Source organism: Strix uralensis, chromosome 37 (assembly GCF_047716275.1).
Source record: "Strix uralensis isolate ZFMK-TIS-50842 chromosome 37, bStrUra1, whole genome shotgun sequence".
NCBI lineage: Eukaryota > Metazoa > Chordata > Aves > Strigiformes > Strigidae > Strix > Strix uralensis.
In genome coordinates, this window is record NC_134008.1 from 1411920 (window position 1) to 1434687 (window position 22768).

The 22768-nt window shown below is 49.9% G+C and overlaps 1 protein-coding gene and 1 long non-coding RNA gene across 2 annotated transcripts in view; both read left to right on the top strand.

The window, feature by feature from the left end:
- LOC141937094 (uncharacterized) overlaps window positions 1-22768 on the top strand; it is a 786032-nt gene that overhangs the window by 294330 nt on the left and 468934 nt on the right. The window lies entirely within an intron of this gene.
- LOC141937071 (uncharacterized) lies at window positions 2426-11333 on the top strand. Its single transcript, XM_074854474.1, has 8 exons — window positions 2426-2522; window positions 2800-2922; window positions 5580-5777; window positions 9933-10004; window positions 10087-10158; window positions 10295-10357; window positions 10749-10926; window positions 11051-11333. Exons 1-8 carry the CDS (start codon window positions 2426-2428, stop codon window positions 11331-11333), a joined length of 1086 nt encoding a protein of 361 aa, XP_074710575.1.

Sequence of the window (22768 nt, forward strand, 5' to 3'; positions counted from 1 at the left end):
GCTTGGGCATTTGTTGCCAGGCTGAGAGAAGGCCGAAACACATGACAGAGAGAACTGAAGGCAGGTGTTTCTCCATTTCTTGGGTTTGCTTCTCAGTCAGAATGGAGCCGGGGAGACACACAGCTTCAGCACTTGGATTCTGCAACTGTCTGCAAAGTCTCCACAACACAGGTTGGTGTCTATAGAGGACCCCCAAACCCCACATACGCTGCTGGTAGATTCACTTTCAGTCTTTTGCATTTCCTTTTACCCTCCCCACCACCGCTTCTGAAGCAGCACAGGCACTGGGGAGTTGCTGCTTTATTTCCTTCACCACCACCACCGTCCAGCTGCAACATTTTCTTCCAGTTCCAGCAGAGATCACACCTGCGCTGGGCAGCACAGACCAGCCAAGAGCACAGACACATCAAACCAGTGATACCAACCTGCCTGTGCACAGCCATCCACAAATCCCCACCTCTGACTCCACTCACCCACACACCATAAATTCTCTCACACAATTTGGGTCCAAAGAAGCGACTGCAGAAGCCTGCACCTTAAGTACTGTGAGAAGAGGCTGAGTAGGGCATAAATACACACCACCTGTTCCACCTTCTGCTTCAAATTTACAACAAATCCACAAGCAGAGATCTCGACTCTATTCAGCCCTTCCTTCCCCCTCCATCCAAGTTACAACAGCCACCTCCTCCAGCGCCCGATGCTGCAAGTCTCCACTCCTGCGTTCCTAGATTAAAGGTCCAACTCAGCTTAGGTACATCAATGCTTTGTGTAAAATAAACGCAACTGTAAAGACTCATATTGGCTTAGAATCTCCCTGAGTCAAATACACACTTGTGAGAGAAAACGGGAACATACATACAAGAGCACTTCTAAAGAAATTTATAGGTAATTATTTGATAGAGAATGAACAGAAGTTTGTTTCCAAGCTGACAGCACAGCTATATAAGGAGTCTAACAGCAGTGGACGCTGCCAATTAGATGCTTCACACACCACCTCTACAGAAGTTAAATGAAGTCAGCAGAGTGCCAGCTTCCCCATCAGCAGAAATACATGGTATGGCCCTTGCAGTGGGTGTAGTCATGTCAGTAAAAGAGTCTTGTACGCTTAGAGCTTGTGCTCACTTCTTCTGGCTTAAGGCAGCTTTCTATCAGTGTAACTACTAGAGAATGAGAGCCTGACTTCAGAAAAAAAATGCCAACTAATGAAAGTGGCACAACACTTGTATCACCTAGGAGCACGGCACCTGTGAGGTTTCCTCTGTGCTAACCCCAGGCCAGGGGTAACAGGCTCCAGCAGAGTCTTCCAGCCCCAAACTGCAACAGAGACTCACCGGCTGCAGCTGCAGGGGAACACAGACATGCACGACAAGAGACAGTTCTCTGTCAAGTCAGCAGCCGCCTGACCAAAGCCAGGCTGACCTAGGAACCTGCATGCAAAACCACATTCCAGTCGGGTTTCTTAGCTGCCCTTGTGTGGTCTGTACCTGGCCGCTGTGTCCTGAGCAGCCCCTGTCCCGGACGACACTCTTGCTGGGAGCAGGACATTTCATGGGTCAGATGAGGCTTGTCATGAGGTCATGACTCCAGTTCTGAGCCGAGCACAGGGGCACTACATGGAGATAAAAGAAAGAAAAGGCCACAGCTCGGCTGCAAGGTCAATGAAAAAGGGGAGAGGTGCTCCTTCAGGAACTCCAAAGGATTGTTTTGTTGAAATTATTCATTGTTTCTACTGGCAGATGTTGTTATTTATCTGCAGGGTTCTAGGGAAGTGACATTAAGAAATCCCCATCGAGAGGTTTTCACCATGCAAAGAAAATGAGGGATTTTACAACAAAAAGAAAACTCATACACTTTGTTTCTTTCTTCTAGGACACCTCTGTAACAGAGGCTGGCAGCGCCCCGTGTGCTGTGCTCACCCAGCAGCACTAACCTGTCCTTTCCTGGCAACCTCTGTTCATACCCCAGCTGCGAACAGTCCTGGGGGCAACAACAAGAGCAATGCAATTCAGCATCATTTGCTGCTTGGGGGGGCTTTTGAGGAGAGGGATGGTTTTCTTTGTGTCATTGACACTAAACTTTTGGTACGTTTGATTTCTGAACAAGGCTCAGTGAAACAAAAGAAACTGCTGAAGTAAAAGAAAACAAATCACATTCATAGTTCTTCCACATTGCTCCTGATTGTTTCCAAATGTCAAGCACAAACACCTCTGATTTTGTTGTTTGATGTATTTGGACAGCCAGAAAAGTTACTGCAACCTTTTAGATACTGCCCCCACAGTCTGAGTGCAAGAACATCTTAGCCATGTCAATGTTATTTGCACACACAAAGGAGTTGCTTCAGTCAGTATTTGTCCTTCTCCAGACCACCCCACGATGGGGGTCTCTATTGCTCTGTAACACAGCACTTACGACGCTTGGAGGGCAGATGTGTCAGGCTGAACACCTCAGACCCTTGCCCAAACCAGAACCTAGCCAGGTGGGGAGGCTGGTGGACATCGCAGGAGCACAACATAATCCTGCTGGTAGCCCTGCCAGAACGACTGATTACTAATACTTTCAAAAAACCCACAAACAAATGCGTATTTCAAGCCCTTAGAGATGGTAACTCACTGCTTCTCTTGTTTCTGGGGTAACAAGGTTTGTGGTAACCATTTTTGATGAACAGGACAACTTTCCAGCCAGCAATAAGCTGCAGGCAAAACACCATACGTGAGCATTTAGAGGAATCACTTGGGGGTTTTTGTTTTAAAGTGCCAAGCTTAACACCCAGCAGGACGTTTCCCGCTCCGCTCTAACAAGGAACGGGGCAGCTGAGTCCAGCCCGCTGTATCACAACAGCTGACTCAGCTCCCCTGCACACAGAGCCTGACTCTGCCACTTACATCCGTCAGAGTTCCAGAAGTGCAGGAGCCAGAAACTCACGTAAATCAATCACCATTCCACCCCAGGACTCACATTTAAATATACAGATGCCCAGAATGCTCCTACACTACAGCCAGTGCAGACCGTGGTCCGCATACTGAAATGGTTTAGATGGGTGCTGATGGCACCCTCCTATGAGAACAGCTTTCCCAGTTAACCCCATAACACAGCTGTGGACATGCAGTTACAATCTACAGCAACATATAAGCTGTTGCTTCTCACTTCTCTCCTTATTTTTGTTTAAAATGAAGCTGGTTTTAACGTGGACTTAACCTTTCAGAACACAAACACTTGCCAACTCCTGCGGATGGTGTTTTCCACTTCCTCTGGACCTCAGCTGTCTAGAATTGGAAGTGTTAGCAGAACACTTTGTAAATAATTGGTAAAATTGCTGATGTCTGAATTGTTTTCCCTTGGCTCCTTCCAGCCAAGAGAATCACAATTAATACAGCTGTAGGCTTAATGACAAGTCTTCAGTCAGACACGGCAAATTCCCCCCAAAATCCCAATGTGTGCTCACAAACATGAAAGAAAACATTTTTAGAAAACCCTCCACAGCTCAAGTGATGCGTACTAGGTGAGTGTGCCACTAAATTCACTTGTGTGGTGCACAAATGCTACGCGCTCATGGACAGACCCCATGTGCTGAGCTTCACTGTCACTGGAAGCTTAATAAGTGCCTGTTTTTTAGGGTCTGAAGTGAAAGTTGCCCCTCAGTCCGTGCGCGGCTGAAGCTGGGACAGCGACACGCTGTGCATCCAGCCAGCCAGGGCTGGGTGTGATCCCGGGGCCTCGAGAGGAAGCGTTTGAACCTCAACAAGCTGAGAATGGAACTGCTGCACAGGTCAGGAGCAACGTGCTATTGGCACTTTTAACAAGAGTGAAATACTCTTGTGCTGTTGTTTTGGGTCGCCAACGGGAAGAAAATATATACACCTGTCACAGTTACATTGGCAGGGATTTTGTTATTCCTTTCCTCTGGGTTTTTAAATTCTAGAAGTAAATTCATCCTCTTAATTAGACTCTGATGCCATAAAAATTTTATGATGCCATAAAAAATTAGACAAACTCTGCCCTAAGCTCTGGCAGGAGAAGCAGCCCAGGCAGTTTTTCCCTTGGGCTCTGTCTGCCATCAGCAATGGGATTCAACCATAAACTGGCTCCTTCCCCCACACCAATATCTCACCCCGTGCCGCAGTAGGGATGGGAAGCTGCTCCCAGTGCCCAGCCAAGGCCATCTGGCAGCAGAGCAGTTTCCTTCAGGCCTTTCCCAGCAATCCCAGTCTCCCTCCGGAATCCATCGGAAGCAGTTTGTGATTAAAGGTACCTGCTGGAGATACCTCCCGGGCTCAGGGATTTACAGTGAGAGGCAAAATGGAATTAAAGCGGCCAGATGAGGCTGGGTCGCTCCTCCACCAGGACAGTGCTGAAGGACGTTGCCTTTCCAGCCCCAAACCGCTGCTCCCCGCCCCCCCCCCCCCATTTCAGCTTCCCCCGGGAATTCAGCACCAAGAGCCACCGGACAGCCCGAGGGGCCGCGGGGGGGTGAAGCCGCTTTTCTGGTTTTTTTTCCCTTTTCCCCCCCAAACCTCCCGCCGTTCCAGGGTCCCGCTGTACTCACCCAGAGCGGCTGCTCCCTCGCAGGGGCCGGGCGAGGCTCCCTCCTCCCGGGGGTCCCCACGGGGGGGCCGGAGGCGGCGGGGGCTGGGGGGGGGCAGGACGGAGCGGCGCTCCGCTCCCTCGGAGGGCGCCGGGCGCGGGGGGGGGCAGTTTCCCCGCTGCCCCCTCCCGGGGCCGGGGCTGTGGGGGCGGCAGAGGGGGGCGGTCCTCGGCGCGGGGCCGGGACGCAGCTTCTGCCCGGCAAAGGTGGCCGCCGCACCGAGAGAGCCGCTCCGCTCCGCCCGCTCCGCTGCCCCCGCGGGCGCCCGGAGCTCAGCGTCCCGCCGCTCCCCGCCCGCCCCGCCGCTCCCCCGGCCCCACCGCCGCTGCCGGCCGAGCCCCCCCCGCCAGCGCCGGCCCCGGCGGGAACCTCTGGCGGCTGCTGCCGCTGCCTCCGCCGCTGGGATCTGCCTGAGGGGAGGGGCGGGACTAGGAGCCCATTGGCAGCGGGAGGGGAGGGGGCGGGTCCAGGACCCTGATTGGCAGGTGGCAAGGAGGGGCAGGGGCCAGCAGCCCCATTTTAATTTGTTTTTTCAGCGCTGCGCTGAAGCATCCGTCCATGGCCCTTTCTCTGCCCGGGCTCGGTCGTGCCGTCAGCAGAATGAAGGGCCCTGGTGCCAGGTGCCAACGTCGCCGTGACGACAGTGCTGCATCCCAGTGACATGGCAGCCTGGCGCCCGTCTCCTGGCAACAGGAAGGGGAAAACAGGAAATTGCTGGAAAGTCGGTTCCCTTCTCCTGCAGAGAGCCGTTTGGAGCTCAGCAGTGAGCCCAGCTGTCTCAGCTTTTGGCGTGTCCTGCCAGGCCAGTGCTGCGTCCTGTTGGTCCCAGGGAGGGATGGGGGAGGCCGCAGTGCTGGGCCTCCAAGTGCCCCAGAGCTGAAGTTTCTCCCTTGGGCACCTCCCCCCCGTGCAGAACTGCCCGTCCCCTCTTGTCTGGAATAACCCCCGCCGGGTGATTTCAGTAGCGCTGCTTCTGCCGTGGTGTGCGTGTCCCCAGAGGATGCTCTGAGCTTTCAGCAGGCTCTGCGTGCTGCTCCCGAGAATGAGCTGGACATGAGGAAGCGTTTCTTTACCGAGAGGGCGGTCAAACCCTGGAAGAGGCTTCCTAGAGAGGCGGCTCCAGCTCCAGTCGAACTGCAGCTCCCTTGCTCCAAACACAGCTGGTGCCGTTGCTCACACTGGACACAAGGAGGAGGTGAGTGCTATTACAGCTCAATGCCAGACGCAGCCCTCACATGGTGCTATCGAGCTCATTATTCAAAAACACACCAAAAGCATGTCGGTGACATACTAAGACCAGAATATATTGCGTAAAATTGGCTTAAAATTTCTTGGAGTACGTATGAGACGCACGGCAAATGCCATTTTTTCCCATCTGGTACTCTTCTGCCCCTTTCTGACAGTGCTCACTGACGATCCCGTACTGAGCACTTCGCTGCCTTTTCAGTGTATTTGGGTTTTGGTAACCTGCTGGCTTCCCTACCACCACTGGAGGCACGTCTTCCTCCGTTTCCTTCCTGCAGCTCTCCCAGAAGAGTTCCTGTACTGGTCCCCAGTGTCTGGTGGCCGCACCAGGCTGCAAAGTCCCTGTGCTTGGCCACAAAGTCCCCATGCTGGGCTGCAGGACCCACAGCCATTGCAGCAGCCAGGGGCTGCCCCTCCTCCACCCTGCAGCTATCAGCATGCCCCAAAGGGCTGACTTCAGGTGAAAAGAAACATTTCCTGAATTGCAAAGCCACAAAAGTTGGCTCCTCCAGGGCTACACGAAGGGGAGGAGGAGACCCGCAGCAAAAGAGGAGAGGGAAATTCCACAGTGAGGTCTAGTGACAGCCAAAAAAGCAGGGAAGGTAAAGGTGCAGCACAGATGGCTAACACAGAAGTGCAAATTATTCTTCTTGAAATAAAATTTCTACATAGTGACCTCACACAAAATAAAGCTTATCCTAAGCACTTACTTATCCCTGAGACTTACTCACGTGCCCAGTTCAAATAACCTTAGTGGAAAGGCACACAACAGGGTGTACAGACCTGCTGCTTGTGCAGCACTGGTCCCTGGAGATGCACGCAGTGACTTGCCCTGTGAATGGTAACAGTGAGGCCAGGAGGTTTCATCTGATATTTTCACTATTTTAAAGATGCATGTTGTACACAGAGCAACAGTTCGCAAGAGCATCAGCTTCCATAACATCTTTTAAAAGTTACTGATGCAAATCCTCCCCTTTCAATGCAACTGCTTATACTGTTAAAAGGTTTTAACCCAGAGTTGTTGGAACCACAATTTATTTTAGCACTTCGTAATGCAAAACTACGGTCAAACACCTCTGAGCCCTTTTCAATACAATCAGCATCCCTGTAGTTCACAACAGCAACACAAGAGCAACCAGCACTCATAGCAACAAGGGAGGAGGAATTGCTGTTCTGCGTGTTTTTCTAAATTGCTCCTTTTTTGGTGTATGATGGGGTCAAAGAAGTTGCAGCCAGAGCAACACACAGCATGCCCAGGCTGTGCAGGGGTGGGCCAGGCAGCCGTGCGTGTGTGGCCTCAGCACACTGCCTGCGCACCCGCCTCGGCCCCAGACCCCCGCGCTCCCCAGGCTGTCTGCAGGGAGCAGCTGCCTCCCTCCAGCACCCCTGAGCGTCCACGTTCGCAACTGCTACCCCCTAATTAGGCACCATCACCATCAGTGCGCCCCAGTGATGGGAGTAAAACCCCGCAGCTCCCCCAGGCAGTGAACAGTTGCAGACCCAGAGGCTCTGTAATGCTGCTGCTTACAAATTCATTCACTGCAACGTGCTTGGCGAGTCACAGCCACCCCACAGCGAGTGTCAGAGCAAAGCAAGTGGCTCCAGGGGGGCATTGCAGCTCCCTGGCCCCCCAGGCAAAGGCAGAAAAGGGGAGAGTGTGGAGTGGAGCTTTGCTGGTCCTAAAGATGCACAATTACTTCTTTCCCCAATCCCTCTCCCAGACTTTGGCTTAACGCCAGCAAACACCAGGGCTTTGGGATGGCGGTTTAGGACTTTTTGGTGGCTTTGGAAGAGAATTGGTCATCTCAGGCACAGCACAGACAGACTGGGAATAGTCAATAAAACATAAAACCTGCTCACACATAAGGGGATCTTTATAAAATTCCACTTACTGCTGGCTTGTTACCTCAGAATCCCTAAGAGGTAAGAGATATTGCTTGCTGGGAGGCCCGGGGTAATGAAATTACAAATCCTTTCATGAGTAAGCATATGCTAGAAAGCTACGTTTCTTTGGCCTACATATTTGAAACTGTTCAAAAGGTTACTGCCTCACAAAATCTGGATCAGAAATTGCTACTTATATTTGCCTTTCTCTAACAAGGAGCTATATTCAGGGTCAGTTTCAATTCCTCAGTGATTGATTAGAATACTACAAACACTACTGCAAAGTTAAAAGTAATTTTAAAAAATTACTCTCTGACTACATAACAGTGGTGATAAACAAGAAAGGATAAATTTGTATCAAGAGCTACATGAGCAGGTATCGGCTGTCCCATCAATCCACATAGTGAAAACTGCCGCCCATAAACAAATCCCACCACCTTATAACGTGTTCTTCTACAAGCAGCAGGGTTTTTTCCCATCAATAATAAATTATATTTAGGGGTAAATCCAAACACTGAGAAATGCACGAGGAAAAAAAAAAGTTTCTGCAGTATTACCTGGAATCCTGAGCCACAGATCAGGGCCCCCAGGGGAGCAAATTGCAGAGAGTAAGTACCAAGCAACAGCATCAGCAGCAGTTTTGGCTTCCTAGAATAGTTTGGTTTGGAAGGGACCTTTAACGGTCACCTAGTCCAACCCCCTGCAATAAGCAGGGACATCTTCAACTAGATCGTGTTGCTCAGAGCCCCGTCCAGCCTGACCTTGAATGTTTCCAGGGATGGGGCATCTACCACCGCTCTGGGCAACCTCTTCCAGTGTTTCAGCACCCTCACTGTAAAAAAAAGTCTTAAGTCTAGTCTCAGTCTACCCTCTTTTCATTTAAAACCATTACCCCTTGTCCTACTGCAACAGGCCCTACTAAAAACTCTTTTCTCATCTTTCTTATAAGCCCCCTCGTGCACTAAAAGGCCGCAGTCAGGTCTCCCCGGAACATTCTCTTCTCAAGGCTGCACAACACCCACTCTCAGCCTTTCCTCACAGGTGAGGTGTTCCACCCTCTGATCATTTTGAGGCCTGCTGGTCAGGCAGCACACACCCAACGTGTGCTCTCTTGCGGGTCCCTTTTGCATGTCAAGTAATTCAAGAGAATACTTTTTTTCTGTTGATTGACTTTGCTCTGTCAGGACCCTGACAGAGTATTCCCCTAAATTACACATGAAGAAGAAATGGGAAAGGAAAGGCTTCCTCTTTCCCCTAAAATGAAAGTGACTCCTTAGCCCTGGGGCCCCCCCAAGGTGCCAAACTGGGCTCCAGCCTGGAAGCTGCCTACAGGAGGGGATCTTGCACTCGTCTCGAGGCTGACATCACTCCATCACTCAACAACCTCAGCAGCTGTTGGCAGCAGCACCCGAGGAGGTCAGACATCCCATGGCTGTGCTTCCCTGCTGCTCTGGGGGGCTGTGAGCTCCTCGCTGTCCCTGTGACAGTGCCCAGAAAACAGGACAGAGCTGCCCGAGGGGACGAGCTCCCCTCCCTGGGGGCAGCTCCCCCGGCTGCGCTCCAGCGGCTCTCCCCCAGCACCCCGAGAGCCGTCCCCATGGCAGCCTCGGCCCAGCCATGAGGTCACAGCAGGGCCGTGACATCACAGACCCCCGCGGTGACACGCTGGGTATCTATAGTGACCGCTCAGCTCCCAGCCCCCACTGCAGCAGCAGCACCATGATGGTAGGGCAGGGAGCCATGGCCCTCGCTCACCGCCTCCTCCTCCTCCTCCTCCTCCTGGTGGCCCTGCACGCCAGGGCTGCGCGGGCTGCTCCGTGGCGAGCGCGGGGAGCAGGTAAGTGAGCGGCTGCTGGCGCAGCCTTTCACGGGCCAGCGGGCCCTTCTCCCCAAGAAGCGTGGATGGTGGCTTTTTCCCTCCAGTGCTTCAGCGAGGGCTTTGTCTCTGCGTGCGAGAGCTCTCCCGGTACAAAAGCCCCCGGGAGCCGTACATTGGTCCATCTGCTCCTCAAGGGACGTTGCACATGGCCCAGAAGGAGTGTTTGGAGAGCTGCCGGGTGCCAGCCAAGAGCTCACCAGGCCCCTCTGCAGCTTTGACAGCCTCCACCTTTGTCTGGCCCCCTCGTGGTTACCTGAGCCCCTTCCCCTGCCTGCAGTTCCCCAAGGCAGAAGTGGATCCCAGCATGCAGTGGCAATGATTCTCATCTCTGCTTGCTTCTAGATGAGGCTGAGGAAAGTGGTTATCCAGATTCTTGGCTGGATCTTGGTTTGGAGCCCTTGGGGCATCCTGGAGGTAAGTTCTCAATGTCCCTTTCTTTGAAAGAGTAAATGCTGACAAGGTGGCAAGAGCTTATTCAGGTGCAATTTCCCTTCAGATCTTCTTGCTGTCGACCATTTCCAGACATCTTCAGATGATCCTGTCCTGAAGCCTGAGCACAGGCCCACACGTAAGTCAGTGGGAGGTCCAGAGCGATGCCCTGACTCCAGACTGGGCAGGGGCTTCGAGGGAACCTCCCCGTCCCCCTGCATCCTCTGTGCCTCAGCCACGCGGAGGCTTTACTTGTCATCTCTGCTTTTTGGCAGTGCTCTCAAAGCCCAGACCAGAACGCCCTTCCAAGGTGTACAGATTTTATCAAATAGACTCAGGTACTGAGCATTCCTGCTGGGGTCCCTAAGTGGGAGACGCGTCCCGAAACCTGGGAGCGGCTGCGGGCAGTGCCCGTGCTGGGAAAAGGCCAAAGGGGAGAGCAAGGCTCCAGTGTCTCTTGAGAAGGCCTGACTCTGTCCCCTCGGGGGTGGGAGCTGGCCCGGGGGCAGAGAGAGTTGGGGGTGGGTGGCTCTGCCCACTGCAGGGACGGTTTTTGTCCGTGTCCCTCGAAGCAGCGACTGGCCAGGCAGCTGCGCTCCCCCCCCCCCGTGCTCTCCTCCTGGCCGCCGGAGTTTTGTTTGGAGGGACAACCTGTCCCAAAGGGTGGGAGGGTGCTGCAAGCTTACTGGTCGTGCGCCGGAGGAACTAACATCCCGAATTGCTCCACAGATGATGATGTCAGCGAGAATACACAGAGCGTTCCCCCTGTCCAGAGCAGCGGAAGTTTTTTATGCCCCCAGGACGTGCGGCAGCACTGCATGATCGCCACAGTGGCAGTGGTGGTTTCCGTGCCAATTGCGCTGCTGCTGTGCTGTATCGGGCTGAAGTGGTGGTGCAGGAGGGAACAGTGAGTTGATGATTCCCCCCCCCCCCCCACTGCTCCTTGGATGGCTGCTCGTGGGCCGCGCTGGGGAGGAGAGTCCCCTGTGCCACCCGCAGCCGAGGGCCTCAGCAACCTCCTCTCTCCACAGTCACGCCCCGGCAGCCTCCAGACAGCGGCTGGACACGGGCGGCCGCCCCTCGCACCCGCACAGCCAGACCAGCTGCCCCGGCAGCCCCGAGAGCCGGGCCCAACGCCCGCAACGGCTGGAGATACCTGGACGCCCACCGCGCCCGCCCCCCCCGCAGTTCCCATCGCCCTCACGCCCCCCCCGCCCTCCCCCACCTGCCATAACACGGAACAACCCCTGCATCACCCCTCTGACCCCTCCACCCCCACCGCCCCCTCCTCCCCCACCGCCCCCCCTGCCATAACGGTGCACACCCCCCCCAGCAGCCCCCGGCCCCTGCGCCCGCCATCCCCGCTGGCCTGGCCCTCTGACAGGGACTGAAGGCGGCCCCGCCAGGGCAGGGCTTGGGCTGTGGTGACAGTGTTACGGAGGCTTCCAAATGAGCAACCGACCACCAATTTAGAAAAATAAATAAATTTATTTTTTAATAAAACAACCAACCAGCTCTCCATAAGTTACAGATTCGAATGTCCGCAAGAGGAGAACAGAACAACTTTCTGGGGTTTAACAGCAACCCAAAACACTTTACAAAGCCCCACTCCCTCGGGGTTTAACGGCATGTTTTGCTGATTAAGGATATCAATTAAACTCGGACACCGGAGTGAAAGAGCAGGTGTATTTTACTGGTGATAACCAAGTAATGTAACAGCGTAATACAGAGAACATGCAGTAAGAAGAAGCAGAACAGTGCACTTAAAGCAACAAACAGGAAAATACAGGGTAATGCATCAAATCATTACTGCACGAGAGAGAGAAGAGTGATTAAGAGAAATACATCACCACTTGCATATATTATCATCATCATCCAGACCCGCAGGTGCTGGGCAGCCCCGGTTACAGCGAGGATTTGCAGAGCCAGTCCCAGCAAGTGGGAAATCCTACGCGGTGCGTCCACCCGTAGGTGAGGCTTCCAAAGTCGCTGTGAACGGGCCCAGCCTTATATACCAGAGATCGACAAGCCAGAATAGCTGGCACCTTTGTTTTGAGCGGAAAGTTTCTGGTTTCATTCTCCTGTTGGATTCCACACAAAGCTTGGACAGGGCTCGGGGGGGGGAACCAAGGGAGTTTCTAACAAGGCCAAATACTTGGGTTCTCAGCCTTGAACAAGGCTGTGAAAGGAAAGCTGGATACATTCTCTCCTCTCTACTGATTATATTTTGTCTTTCACTAGCCAGTTTACATATTTTACTAATGACTACATGCTAAGTTAGCAGCTTCAGCTTGGGGCCTGTTGTTCAGGCTGCAGTATTTCAATGCTTTAGCACTTTTTACACCAGCATAAGTGAGTTGTTATAACTTAGTACAATACCTACTAGCACAATGGTTATCAGTTATAAAATATACAGGATTCATCTATAGGTCAACTCTGGCTTGGGCCTGTTGTCCAAGCCTTAGCACTTCACGGCAACCCCAAACGCAAAATAAAACTTCACTCCCTAGGGTTTAACGACAACGCAAAACGCTCTATCACTCACCTGATAAGTGAGGGCTCTCAACCTCGAGGACCTGCTCAGGGCAGCGTCCCGACCCAAGGCACCTCGAGGAGTTTCCTTGGGCAGCGTCCTGACCCAAGGGGAGAGTCCTCGACCGCAGCGTGTGGCTCCAGCAGACAAGCTCAGAATGGCTCCCCCAGGGGACTTTATTTATACCCAGGCGAGTCTGACCTGTAGTCAACAGCGGCCACCATTGGCCAAAGGTCTCAACTACCGCAAGACCTTGAAAACAAAGACAGACAGAAGCTGCCACACCTCAGCAGCCATGAAGCTCTGCTTTCAGTGGGCAGATGCACCTGCCACAGACAGCTCAGCAGGATCCAAGAAGCTTCGCACTCCTGTTCACGTTATCTTGTTGGATTCTCTGAACAAGGGTTTAGATTTTGGTGAATAAAATATTCCACCTGGCAGAAGAACCGATGCTCCGTTTCTTCGGGAGGCTGAAGTCCCATTGACTCTCATCGCTGTCTGGCCAGCATAAGACCTGGAAAACCATTTAATAGAGACATTTAGTACTGAAAGTGGCCTGATACATGTATGAAAAGATCGTTTAAATGGTGGAGCCAATGAGAGCATCAAATTAGTCAACAGCAAATCTTCCTCCCTCCTCTCCGTGACTCACCCGTAGCATGTTTGACATAGTTCTTTTCATTGTGGAAAAAAAAGCAAATGTGTTGCATGTTATCATCAGAATGAGCTGCTTAATAAAAATATGTTAACAACTCTGACTGCGGAGTTATTTCTTCGGACTGCAACACTACCTAAAGGATTTCTGTAAGCAGTTATTAAACAGGCTACATCATCCCTTGAAAGAGTGCAAGCGCTGTCATCTTTAACTGCAGTTTGATGCCACACTACAGCCTGCAGACGTAACTCTGGAGGCAACCACAGCAATGTGAAAGCCTTAGTGACGAGGCCTAAGCCAATACCCGTGTCTGTCTCGCACCCGGCGTAGGCTGCACCAAACCGTTTCATACCCGAGCGGAAAAGCAGCGTGTGGAGAAGCGCAGGCTGAGGCGGGGCTCTCACTGCAGGCAGCCCCTCGTGCTCAGCACTGAGGCAATCATCCTGCACGAGCACTGTGCTTGGATGGAGACCCCAAATGGCATCTAGCAACATGAAAACAAGGCAACAGAGCTCCCCGGAGTCCCCCGCAGGCTGAGCGAGGAGGTGCCTCCCTGCGCGCAGACGGGTCGGGACCAGCGAGAACAGAGTCCACCTGGAGGGGCTGCCCAGACTGGAGCTCCCCCGAGCCCCCCACGCTCAGAGCCGCTGTGGGCTGGAGCGAGTCCGGAGCTCAAGCTTTCTCCTGAAACTGCAGCGGCCAACACAATAAAATAAAGCAAATACTGTTCAACTGCCGGAACACATCAATCCGAGCTAGCTTGTAGCCTTGCTGCTCTGGTCACTGTCCTGCTTAATCCCAGCTGCACCCTGCTGTGCTCTAAATTCAGAGTAAACTGCTCTTATTTTCTGCCAGATGTGTGAGGGTCACAGCACGGAAACCCTCACAAAGTGAATTAGTGTGAGCAGACAGCGGTAGCTCTGTGTTGCTCCACGGAGCAAACACCAAGCCCTGGGCCTGGAAGACAGCCTTCAGATATGTTGAGAGTACAGACCTGCAGCCCTGAGCGGGGAAATAAAAGTCCACGGACACACTGTCTCTCATTTTATCAAAATACTTCAGATGGGGATGAGGAAGCCACATTCTTTATAGCTAAAGCTTCTCTGCCCTGCGAGGACAGGAGCTTTCTCTTTGTTCTTCGGACATTTGCTTTACGCTGGAAAAGACAAGAGGGATCAAATTCATCAGGTATCTTCAGTACCCGAGCTATGACCCAGCTACTACACCTCTAATTAACAGCAGTTTTCAGAAAACTCACCTTGGCTGTTTTCCTGCATCGCAGAGTATCAACAGTTGGCAGCGTGTCCCCAGCCCCAGCCCAACACTTCACCCGGCCGCCATCCAGAATGAGAAACAGAACAAACACGTTACGGATACAAACGTGCAATTTCTGCTCTCGGGTCAAGAACACAGAACAAGGCTTGGACTCTGCGTGGGGCTGAAAATGAAGATGTGTAGCGCAAACATAAGAGACACACTGCCGCTCAGGTTTTTGAAGCTCGCAGGGGTATGTTTAGTTACAGATTGCCCTCCACATATTTTTACACATGATCCTGGGTCTTTTCATTCTTACTAGTTCCTTTGATTTATTCTTCTCTTCCAAAAAGACAGAGCAATACAGGTTGAAGCCCTGGGATCACACTTGCAGAAGTTGTCGGGGGTACAGACATGTCTGTGTTACCTTCTCACCACCAACTCGCACGCACAGCTCCAGGTTAGCTTACCTGACCAAAAGAGGTTGGGTGCTTTAGGAAACTACGTTATTGCCAATAAATAGAGCTTTTTCTTTGTTTCTTAATAGGCTTTTAGCACTGCTAAAAGGGGAATTAATATTTTAAAAGTTAAAACCTTCCCTGATTGTCCCAGAGACTGGAAAACCTCCCCCTACGTGTACAAAACCAAAAGCGGAGAACTGCAAGTATCAAGAAACAACTGAAATGCCAAGATGGCAAGTATTTTCTGCAGAAAATACTTCCCCTTCCTTGTTTACTCAAAGCTTAATGATTTCCTAACACACACCAAACCAAAACACAGCCCCCCCCACACCCCACCCCGAACCTTCTCTTAGAGAAGTGTGGCCTGTTGCGTTCAGAGACCCTTCAGAGCATCCCCCAGCCTACGACCTCTCCCCGCTTTGCAGAGACTCCAACCCCTGACAGACTCGGGGTTCCTGCGCGAGTCACAAAAACCAAGAAAAAGTGCAACACTCCCTGGCGTGAAAATGCTGGTGGCGTAGCGATAATTACTGAAGACGCTAGTCTAGGTGTCTGTGTGCTCTCAGCCTTACAGCCACTGCGCCCTCGGCTTCTCCTTCACGGCATCCTCGCTTTCTGAAAGCAGCCCAAGTCCTGCACTCAGCTCAGGTGTGTCAGAGAAGGAAATACAGCGAATGCCAGGTGGTGTGAACAGGGAAACGGAGGTCAGGTTTTCGGTACGGCACACCTCTGTCTTAAAATTCTTAGGTATTATTTTTGCTTAAAAACCCTTCGAAGTTTACATATTTTTCCACTTGGGTGTGAAAGAAGAAAACTCCATGTGATTCCTTTGATGGGAAAGGGAAAAGCCCCAACGTGACCGTGTTGTCCCTACAAAGAACAAAACAAAACTCTTTTGCTGATGAACTCAGTACGTGAAGTACCACGAGGTTTAGATTTCCTGACAAGAGTTTCATATCATCTATCCAGATGAAGTCAAATTATTTCTTTAATAAAAATCACACCCAGGAACTCTGATAAAAACCTGGTTTTAGTTGTGACAAAGGTAAATGTAGACGTGGAACAGAAAACGGTGTTGGAGTTGGACTCGGCTGTACGGCCAAATCACCTGAAAGCAAATCCCTTGCAGTTATTGTGGGTCCTTAAAAACGTGTTTGTTAACTTTGAAAGGAATAATGAAAAAAGTCTCTTTTCCTAAAAAGACAGCTCTATTGTTGTGTAATGAAGAACAGATGTCAAAAAGTATTTCAAACACTTGAAAAAAAGACTTAGAAAAATCGCACAAAGGCTACTCTCGCTGGCTGTGCCCGAGCAGCTCCAGTCTCCCTCACAAACAGGGACGCTCCACGTGCGGTCACTTTGCTTTACATTGGGAGCAGGTCCCTGGGAGCTCGGGCACCTGCCGGCTGCGCTCCTCCACCCCTCCTGCTGCACAGGCACGGCACCAGCGGGGAATCTCTCCCCAGCAGCAGGAAACTTCCCTTGGTGAAGTGGCACGAAGACATGACCACTGCTGGCTCCGTGAATGGAACGTTCAGCTGAGCCCAGGGATTTAGTCTGTACAGAGACAAGGCTTAATTTCTTGTCCCTAAATGCTTGTGATTTAGGTCAGGCCCAAGACAAAAGACTATGTAAATCTAAAGGCTCCACATCAGAACTGCCAGGCTTTGCTAACAGGAACTCAGTTGCTTTAATACAACCCAATACCTACTTTGTAATTCCAGCAACCCATCCACAGCAAATATTGGCCTCAATAACCGCTCTCCAGTTAAAGGGACAAGCCCAGAACCTGACATGATAGATGTATGTGCTTAACTTTACACACTGCAAGTAGTTCTGCTGAAGTGCAGCAGGACTCAAACAGCCCATGAGACCTTTTCAGAACCAGAGGCATCAAGGTCAGAGACAGAACATCTATTACATCGTGTAGGCCAGGTCCCCTCTCCGCTCTTCCCCGCTCCCACTTTTTTTCTTTTGCTGCACTTTGGTGATTTCTGAGCTGGCACAGACTGTCTTTGTCCTTTACCTTTGCCCAACACCTCGGCCCAGTGCCAGGACCCCAGCGCCAGATGGGGTCTGCTCAGTGCTCTCTGCAGGGCAGCTGCTGCATACACCTCTGCAAAACACCGTAAGGAGCAACAGCACATGCAAGCTGCCAAAAAAAAAAAAAAAACATATACAGGAATAACTTCAGTTTCCACTCTTGATGCCTGAGCAGAACATAATTAATTCAAGGAAATAAATTTATTTGGCAAGTGCTGTCATATTTAAACCCTGCTTAATATAAGGGTGCATATTCCACTGCTTGCAATACATTTAAAATTTGCACTTACCGTTAACAAAATGTATAAAACTCTGATACTTATACAAGCTCTACATATTTAAAGGAACCTATATTTAAATGTACATACGCTCTATAGTTCAAATTCATCCTCTGAAAAATTCCACGGCTGTATCTGAAAGGCAAGAGACATTTATTTTCAAGATCTGTGATGAATGAGATGCAGACACAGGACTGCTTCACAAAGTATCATCCATGCCAGAACCTTCATCCACAGAAAAATTCCAAGAACAATTATGAGGATCTAAATATCAAAGACCTAGTTCTGCCGTATTCCAAGCAAAAGAGAAATTAATAAATGCACAGATAAATCACTTAAAAAGTTCATGTCAGAAGACATTAAAAGGCAGGCACCTAAAATAATTTCTAGAATATTACTAAATGAGTACTTTTTGGATTATCCTGTCAGTGTCTAATAGAACATCACTGTGATTTACTGCTGAAGGATCCCAAAGTGTTTACTCATTTTAACATGGAATTTAATCATCAGAATTTAATTCCTCTAGACAATCTGACTCTGCAAAAGGGTGAAATTCAAAGGAGACATGCAAACCACAGCAAACACTGCAGAATGACACTGAAAAACTTTTTAAAACTCATCTAGGCTCTGTTCTCTCTCTATCCCCACCTACTTCGAACTACTCCAATACTCCCAACCAGACAGGACAAAAATTCTTGGCATCAGAGGTTATGCCACTGCTAAAATTTGGCTCTAGGTATGAAGTTGTCCAGAACAACTTTTCTGACAGCTCTTGCCAAGAGACACCGTTCACAAGTCCTCTTCCTGGTCTGTCCACCTTCAAGTCTGAACGTTTCCAACAGGCAGTCCTACCACTGCTGCTCTCCAAAGGAACGGGACCTGAGAGCCGGGGGAAAGCTGAGCTCCACCAGACAACGTCTGAAAACACCAACAACAGCTGAACTGCTGAACTTTTAGGAACTTGGGCGACCTTCTGCCATCAATGGCATCTCCTCCACAGCAGGGCAAATGGAGCAGTGATGAACCCTGTTTACAGCCACTAATGAGAGAAGACTTTGGGCTTTTTGAACCCAAGACAAAACCTGACCATGCAGGGGGTGAACGAGCACGTGCGGTGTATCTGCTGCTTTCCAAGGCACAGAGCTGCTGCCGTGGGGTTTTCTGCCAGACACCTTGACCCCAACGCTGATCAGCCGTCCCTCACCACAGCAAGGCAAGAGAAATACCCAGTGGAAAAACCAGATAGCCCAGAGCCCTGGAGACCCTCCTCAATCTGGCTCTTGTACACAGGGGTCCCCGGAGGTACTGAGGGATAACTGAAACAACTCTCATCGGCGTCCTAAGCAGAATGGCCCAGCTCATGGGTATTTCTGTGCTAAAAACCCACAACTGAACTTTGACATACCTCTAACCATTTTTGTTAACAGTGATGAGAACAGATCTTGATTAGAAGACAGCAAAAATTACAGTGCTGAGGCCATCAGCCAGTGGCTCCGCGATGGTGTCTGCTTCAAGGACAGAAACATATGGTAAGACTGAGGTGAACCACAGCACTCCTCTATCTACTCATTAAAGTGCTTTACAACAGCACTGTGCTTGAAACACCATTCTACAGCTTCAGGAGTGAATGCATTTATAAAAAACACTGCTTGGAAACAACAAGATTATCGAGTTGCTGTGTCAGTTTTTGTCACACGTGGCACAGGGGGTTTCATTCCCGTGCTGCACCCACCCAGTCTGTTCGCCAGCAGCAGGGCATCCCCCGGGAAATGCAGGAGATGTAGGCCAGGACCGTGGCCAAGAGAATTACACATTGCCTTGACTCAAAGAGGGACCAAAACCACGTTGGTTACACAGAAAATAGATCACCAAAAGGAAACGAAGCCGCTTGGATGAGAGCATGAAGGGCAAGAGCCTCTTAACCGAGAGGGCCAGCCCTGGGCAGGAGCGGCCGGGCTGCGCCCTGGGCCCTGCCCCGGGGTCTCCCCTCAGGCTCGGGGCCAGCCGGCGGCGGGTCCCGCCCAGCACCGCGGCACAGCCAAGGGGTCCCTGGGCCCCTCGGCTCCGCTTCGGGGGCGGCACCTTGGCCTTGTACAGCTCAACCGTTACACGGGGCTGACCTGGGTGACCTGCCCACTGGTGTTGGGGGGGAGATTTTATTGGTTGGTTGGTTTTTTTAAATTTTGTGAACACATGCAGAACCTACTGAACGTGCCCATTTAAGGTTCTTTTCATCACAGATTTAACTCGAGTTTGCTGCACTCAACTTCCCTTGCATTAGCTGCACTTACACGGGAGCAGGTACAGCACTAAATATTATTTAAACTGCACAGGCTGCATTAGCAGCTGGGGAGCTGCGCTAGCCCAGGCTGTGAGCAACATCCCCAGAGAGAGGAGCCAGCTCCAGTCCCAAAACACAAATAACTGTCTGCATGTGCAGACAGGCCTGAGAGGTGTAACTAGAGGTAAACCTGCAACGAAATCAGTCAGCAAAAATCACCTCCTGCCTGGTCTGACACAGAAGAGTTTGATGCAGTCCTACAGCAAGTTTTAAAGACAAACCCAAATGCTCTCCTAATAAAATGAACACAAACCAATTTACATTGATTATTACTTATATAATCAGGGCTTCCAGCTGTATAAAAGTGATCAAGCTCTATGTATCTCATACACAGACAATTATTAGCTACACATCCTTGACATTCCCTTTTCCCAACTGTCAATATGTTCTAAGCTCCCCCTGTTTTTACCAGAAGCTTTAAGGCTACAAATCTCAGGCATCTGTCAGTCAAAAATATGCTTCCCATCTGGCTGTCTTTCAGCCAAACTCAGGCCTCAAAAGACCTTTGCACTAAAACGATTCCCAAAACAGCAGAAAAGCTGTTCAGCATACAAGGAAAGAATTCACTGCAATTATCAAAACAGAAATTAATAAAGCTGTCATATATTTGTAAGTGAAATAGTGCTTGCTGGCAGCATTCAGCAGGGAAAATGCACAGCTACTTTCTGACTAAAGCACAGAAATGCTTCCTAGGAAGTGAAAAATGTGCCAGTTTACCTTCCAGATACAGACCCCACCAGTGGTGTTTACTGGGTTCATACATCTGGACTGCAACATTCATTCACCTTTAGACAACTCTACTATTTTTACTCTTAAGTTCTGTGAAGTTCTTTGCATCTCCATTATTAATATAACAATACCAGATTTTCCACAGAAAAGGGGTATTTGGGATAGCTTGTATCTAAGGAGAGCAGAAATTAGTATGACTATTCATCACGGAGGGGGCTGCTGAAAACCAGTGAGACGTGTGGCAGATAAAAGCAGTTTTTATACAACACACACCGGCATTGACACTGCACAGGAGCTGACTGATGAACACTTCCAGACTATCCTGTATCCTCGTGGCTAGAACACCACCCGATCAAGGCTGAATTCACTCTTAGACACCTCAGTGATTCACAGCGACTTAACAGAGCCAGTTCCGAAACTTAACCCAGCAAACTGCCTCTTCCCAATCTGCAGGTATGTGATGCACAAGGTACCGGAGAAAAAGCAGCTCTTGGAGGAGATGCAGTTATCTGATTCACGAGGGACGACTTCCCAACTTCCCGACACGGAACCCTTTAATTCAGTCAGTGTGCTGGCGTGGAAGGCCACACCTCCATACTGCAACTCTCACCTTCCACATTCCTGCTTTGCATATGCCCCTGGTCTGTACAAACAACATTTCCATGAGCAGACAGAATGAACCAGAGTTTGCACACGTGAGACAAGCAGCACTGAAATGAAAAGGCTAACAGTGATTATTTGTGCTACCTCTTCCTCTATAACCAAGAATTTCCATAAAATGAGGCTACCTAGCCTTCCTTTTTGCAAATCCAAGAAAACATCTTAATTGCTAGTTCAGACAGTTCACTATTTCTTAACTTACTGTCAGTGTTTGAACAGTTGTTAGTAACCATCATTATTTTCATACTGCAGTGTACTCAATTTTCAATTCACACTAACACAGGAGATTACAGCCTCGATGGATGTTTGCTACACTCAACATCATTCCACGAGCTGTAGCAGCAGAGTGATTGCTACACTGCTTGCTGGCCTGTAAGAGAACAGCTGTCTAGAAATGCTGTATACAAACAGATTAATTCCCAAAACACCCAGTGAGGTGGCCTGATGTATCAGTCCAGTAGGAGACTCATCTTACGGCTGTTCCATTCTGACCATTATTTAAGACATCACAGAACTCAAATTCCATGAGTGGCATAACATGCACAAATGGATACAGGAAAAACTGATCTATATGAAATAGGCTGCTGTTGTGACTAAGTCACAAGGATCCTTTGCATACGGAGTGGGGCAGTGAGACTGACACTGTCTGTCATGTCAAATTTAGCCGAAGTTATCTCCTGGTGCAGCACTGCAGGAGATGTACTGTCACTTCATCACTGATCAAGTCTGTCTGTACAGCCATGCAGGGAGCCTCAGGACCTGCAGACAGCATGCTGGAACTGCTACTGACCACAGCTTCTGTGAGAAAGCAACAATTCTGCAGTTTTTAAATCGCATTAAATCAAGCTTCGCTTTTCATCCTTGTCTTAGGGCCTAGCAAACCGCACGTTCAGAAAAATGTCATCTTTCTTTAGACAGCTTTTTCCACAGCATATCTTTCTTTGAACTAGTTTTTCTAATCAACCAGCATAGAAATACACTTCAAATTTTTATTAACCGAATGAAACTAGACTATAGAACATTTAGTAACTTTCTGGATTTTTATGACAGTTTAGGGAAAATTGTGCCTAGCAGCAGACACAGCTGATGAAGCATCAGGAGCTACACAGGGTTGTATTCACAGTCACAGATACAGGACTTGGCAGTTTTCAAATTAATTTATCAGCATATAGTCTTGTGTCTGATCACAGTGAACAGTGGGAACCCTTGATGGACACAGAACTAGAGCTCGATCGCTCCCATTTTGCTTCAGTATCCAACTCCCTGAAGAGTAACTGAACGCAGGCTAGAGAAAACACAAAAGACTTCTCTTGCCTTGTCATCTAGCCACAGCACACTGTACTTATTCTTCTGTCACAATAAGAGTTTTTACTGCTTTGTTTGTAAAAACTGTGCTTAATTCAGGATTGGGTAACACATGCATCTATTCTACAGATCAGTGAAAGAGCTAACACTCCAGGGGTTTCCAACTTGCTAAGAGCATTAAAAACATAACTCTTAACTGGGAACTCTTAAAGCTTTCTAACACTGCCAGCAGTGAAGAGAAGAGATCCCAAGGAAAGTTGGCCTGAGAGATGCACTGCTCTGTTTATCTTTGTCTATTATTTATTTGAGTTACAGTGAAGAGTCACTCTGCCGTCTCACGACTTGATGTGTTTAAAGCTCTGTTACTTTACCATCACAGTCTTTATATTGACAGGGTTTGAACAAAATAAACTGAACTGTTTTGACACATTTCAAGCAGAAAACTGAAGGGACAGTTTAACCTGTTCTGTAACGTGTACATCTCTGAAGG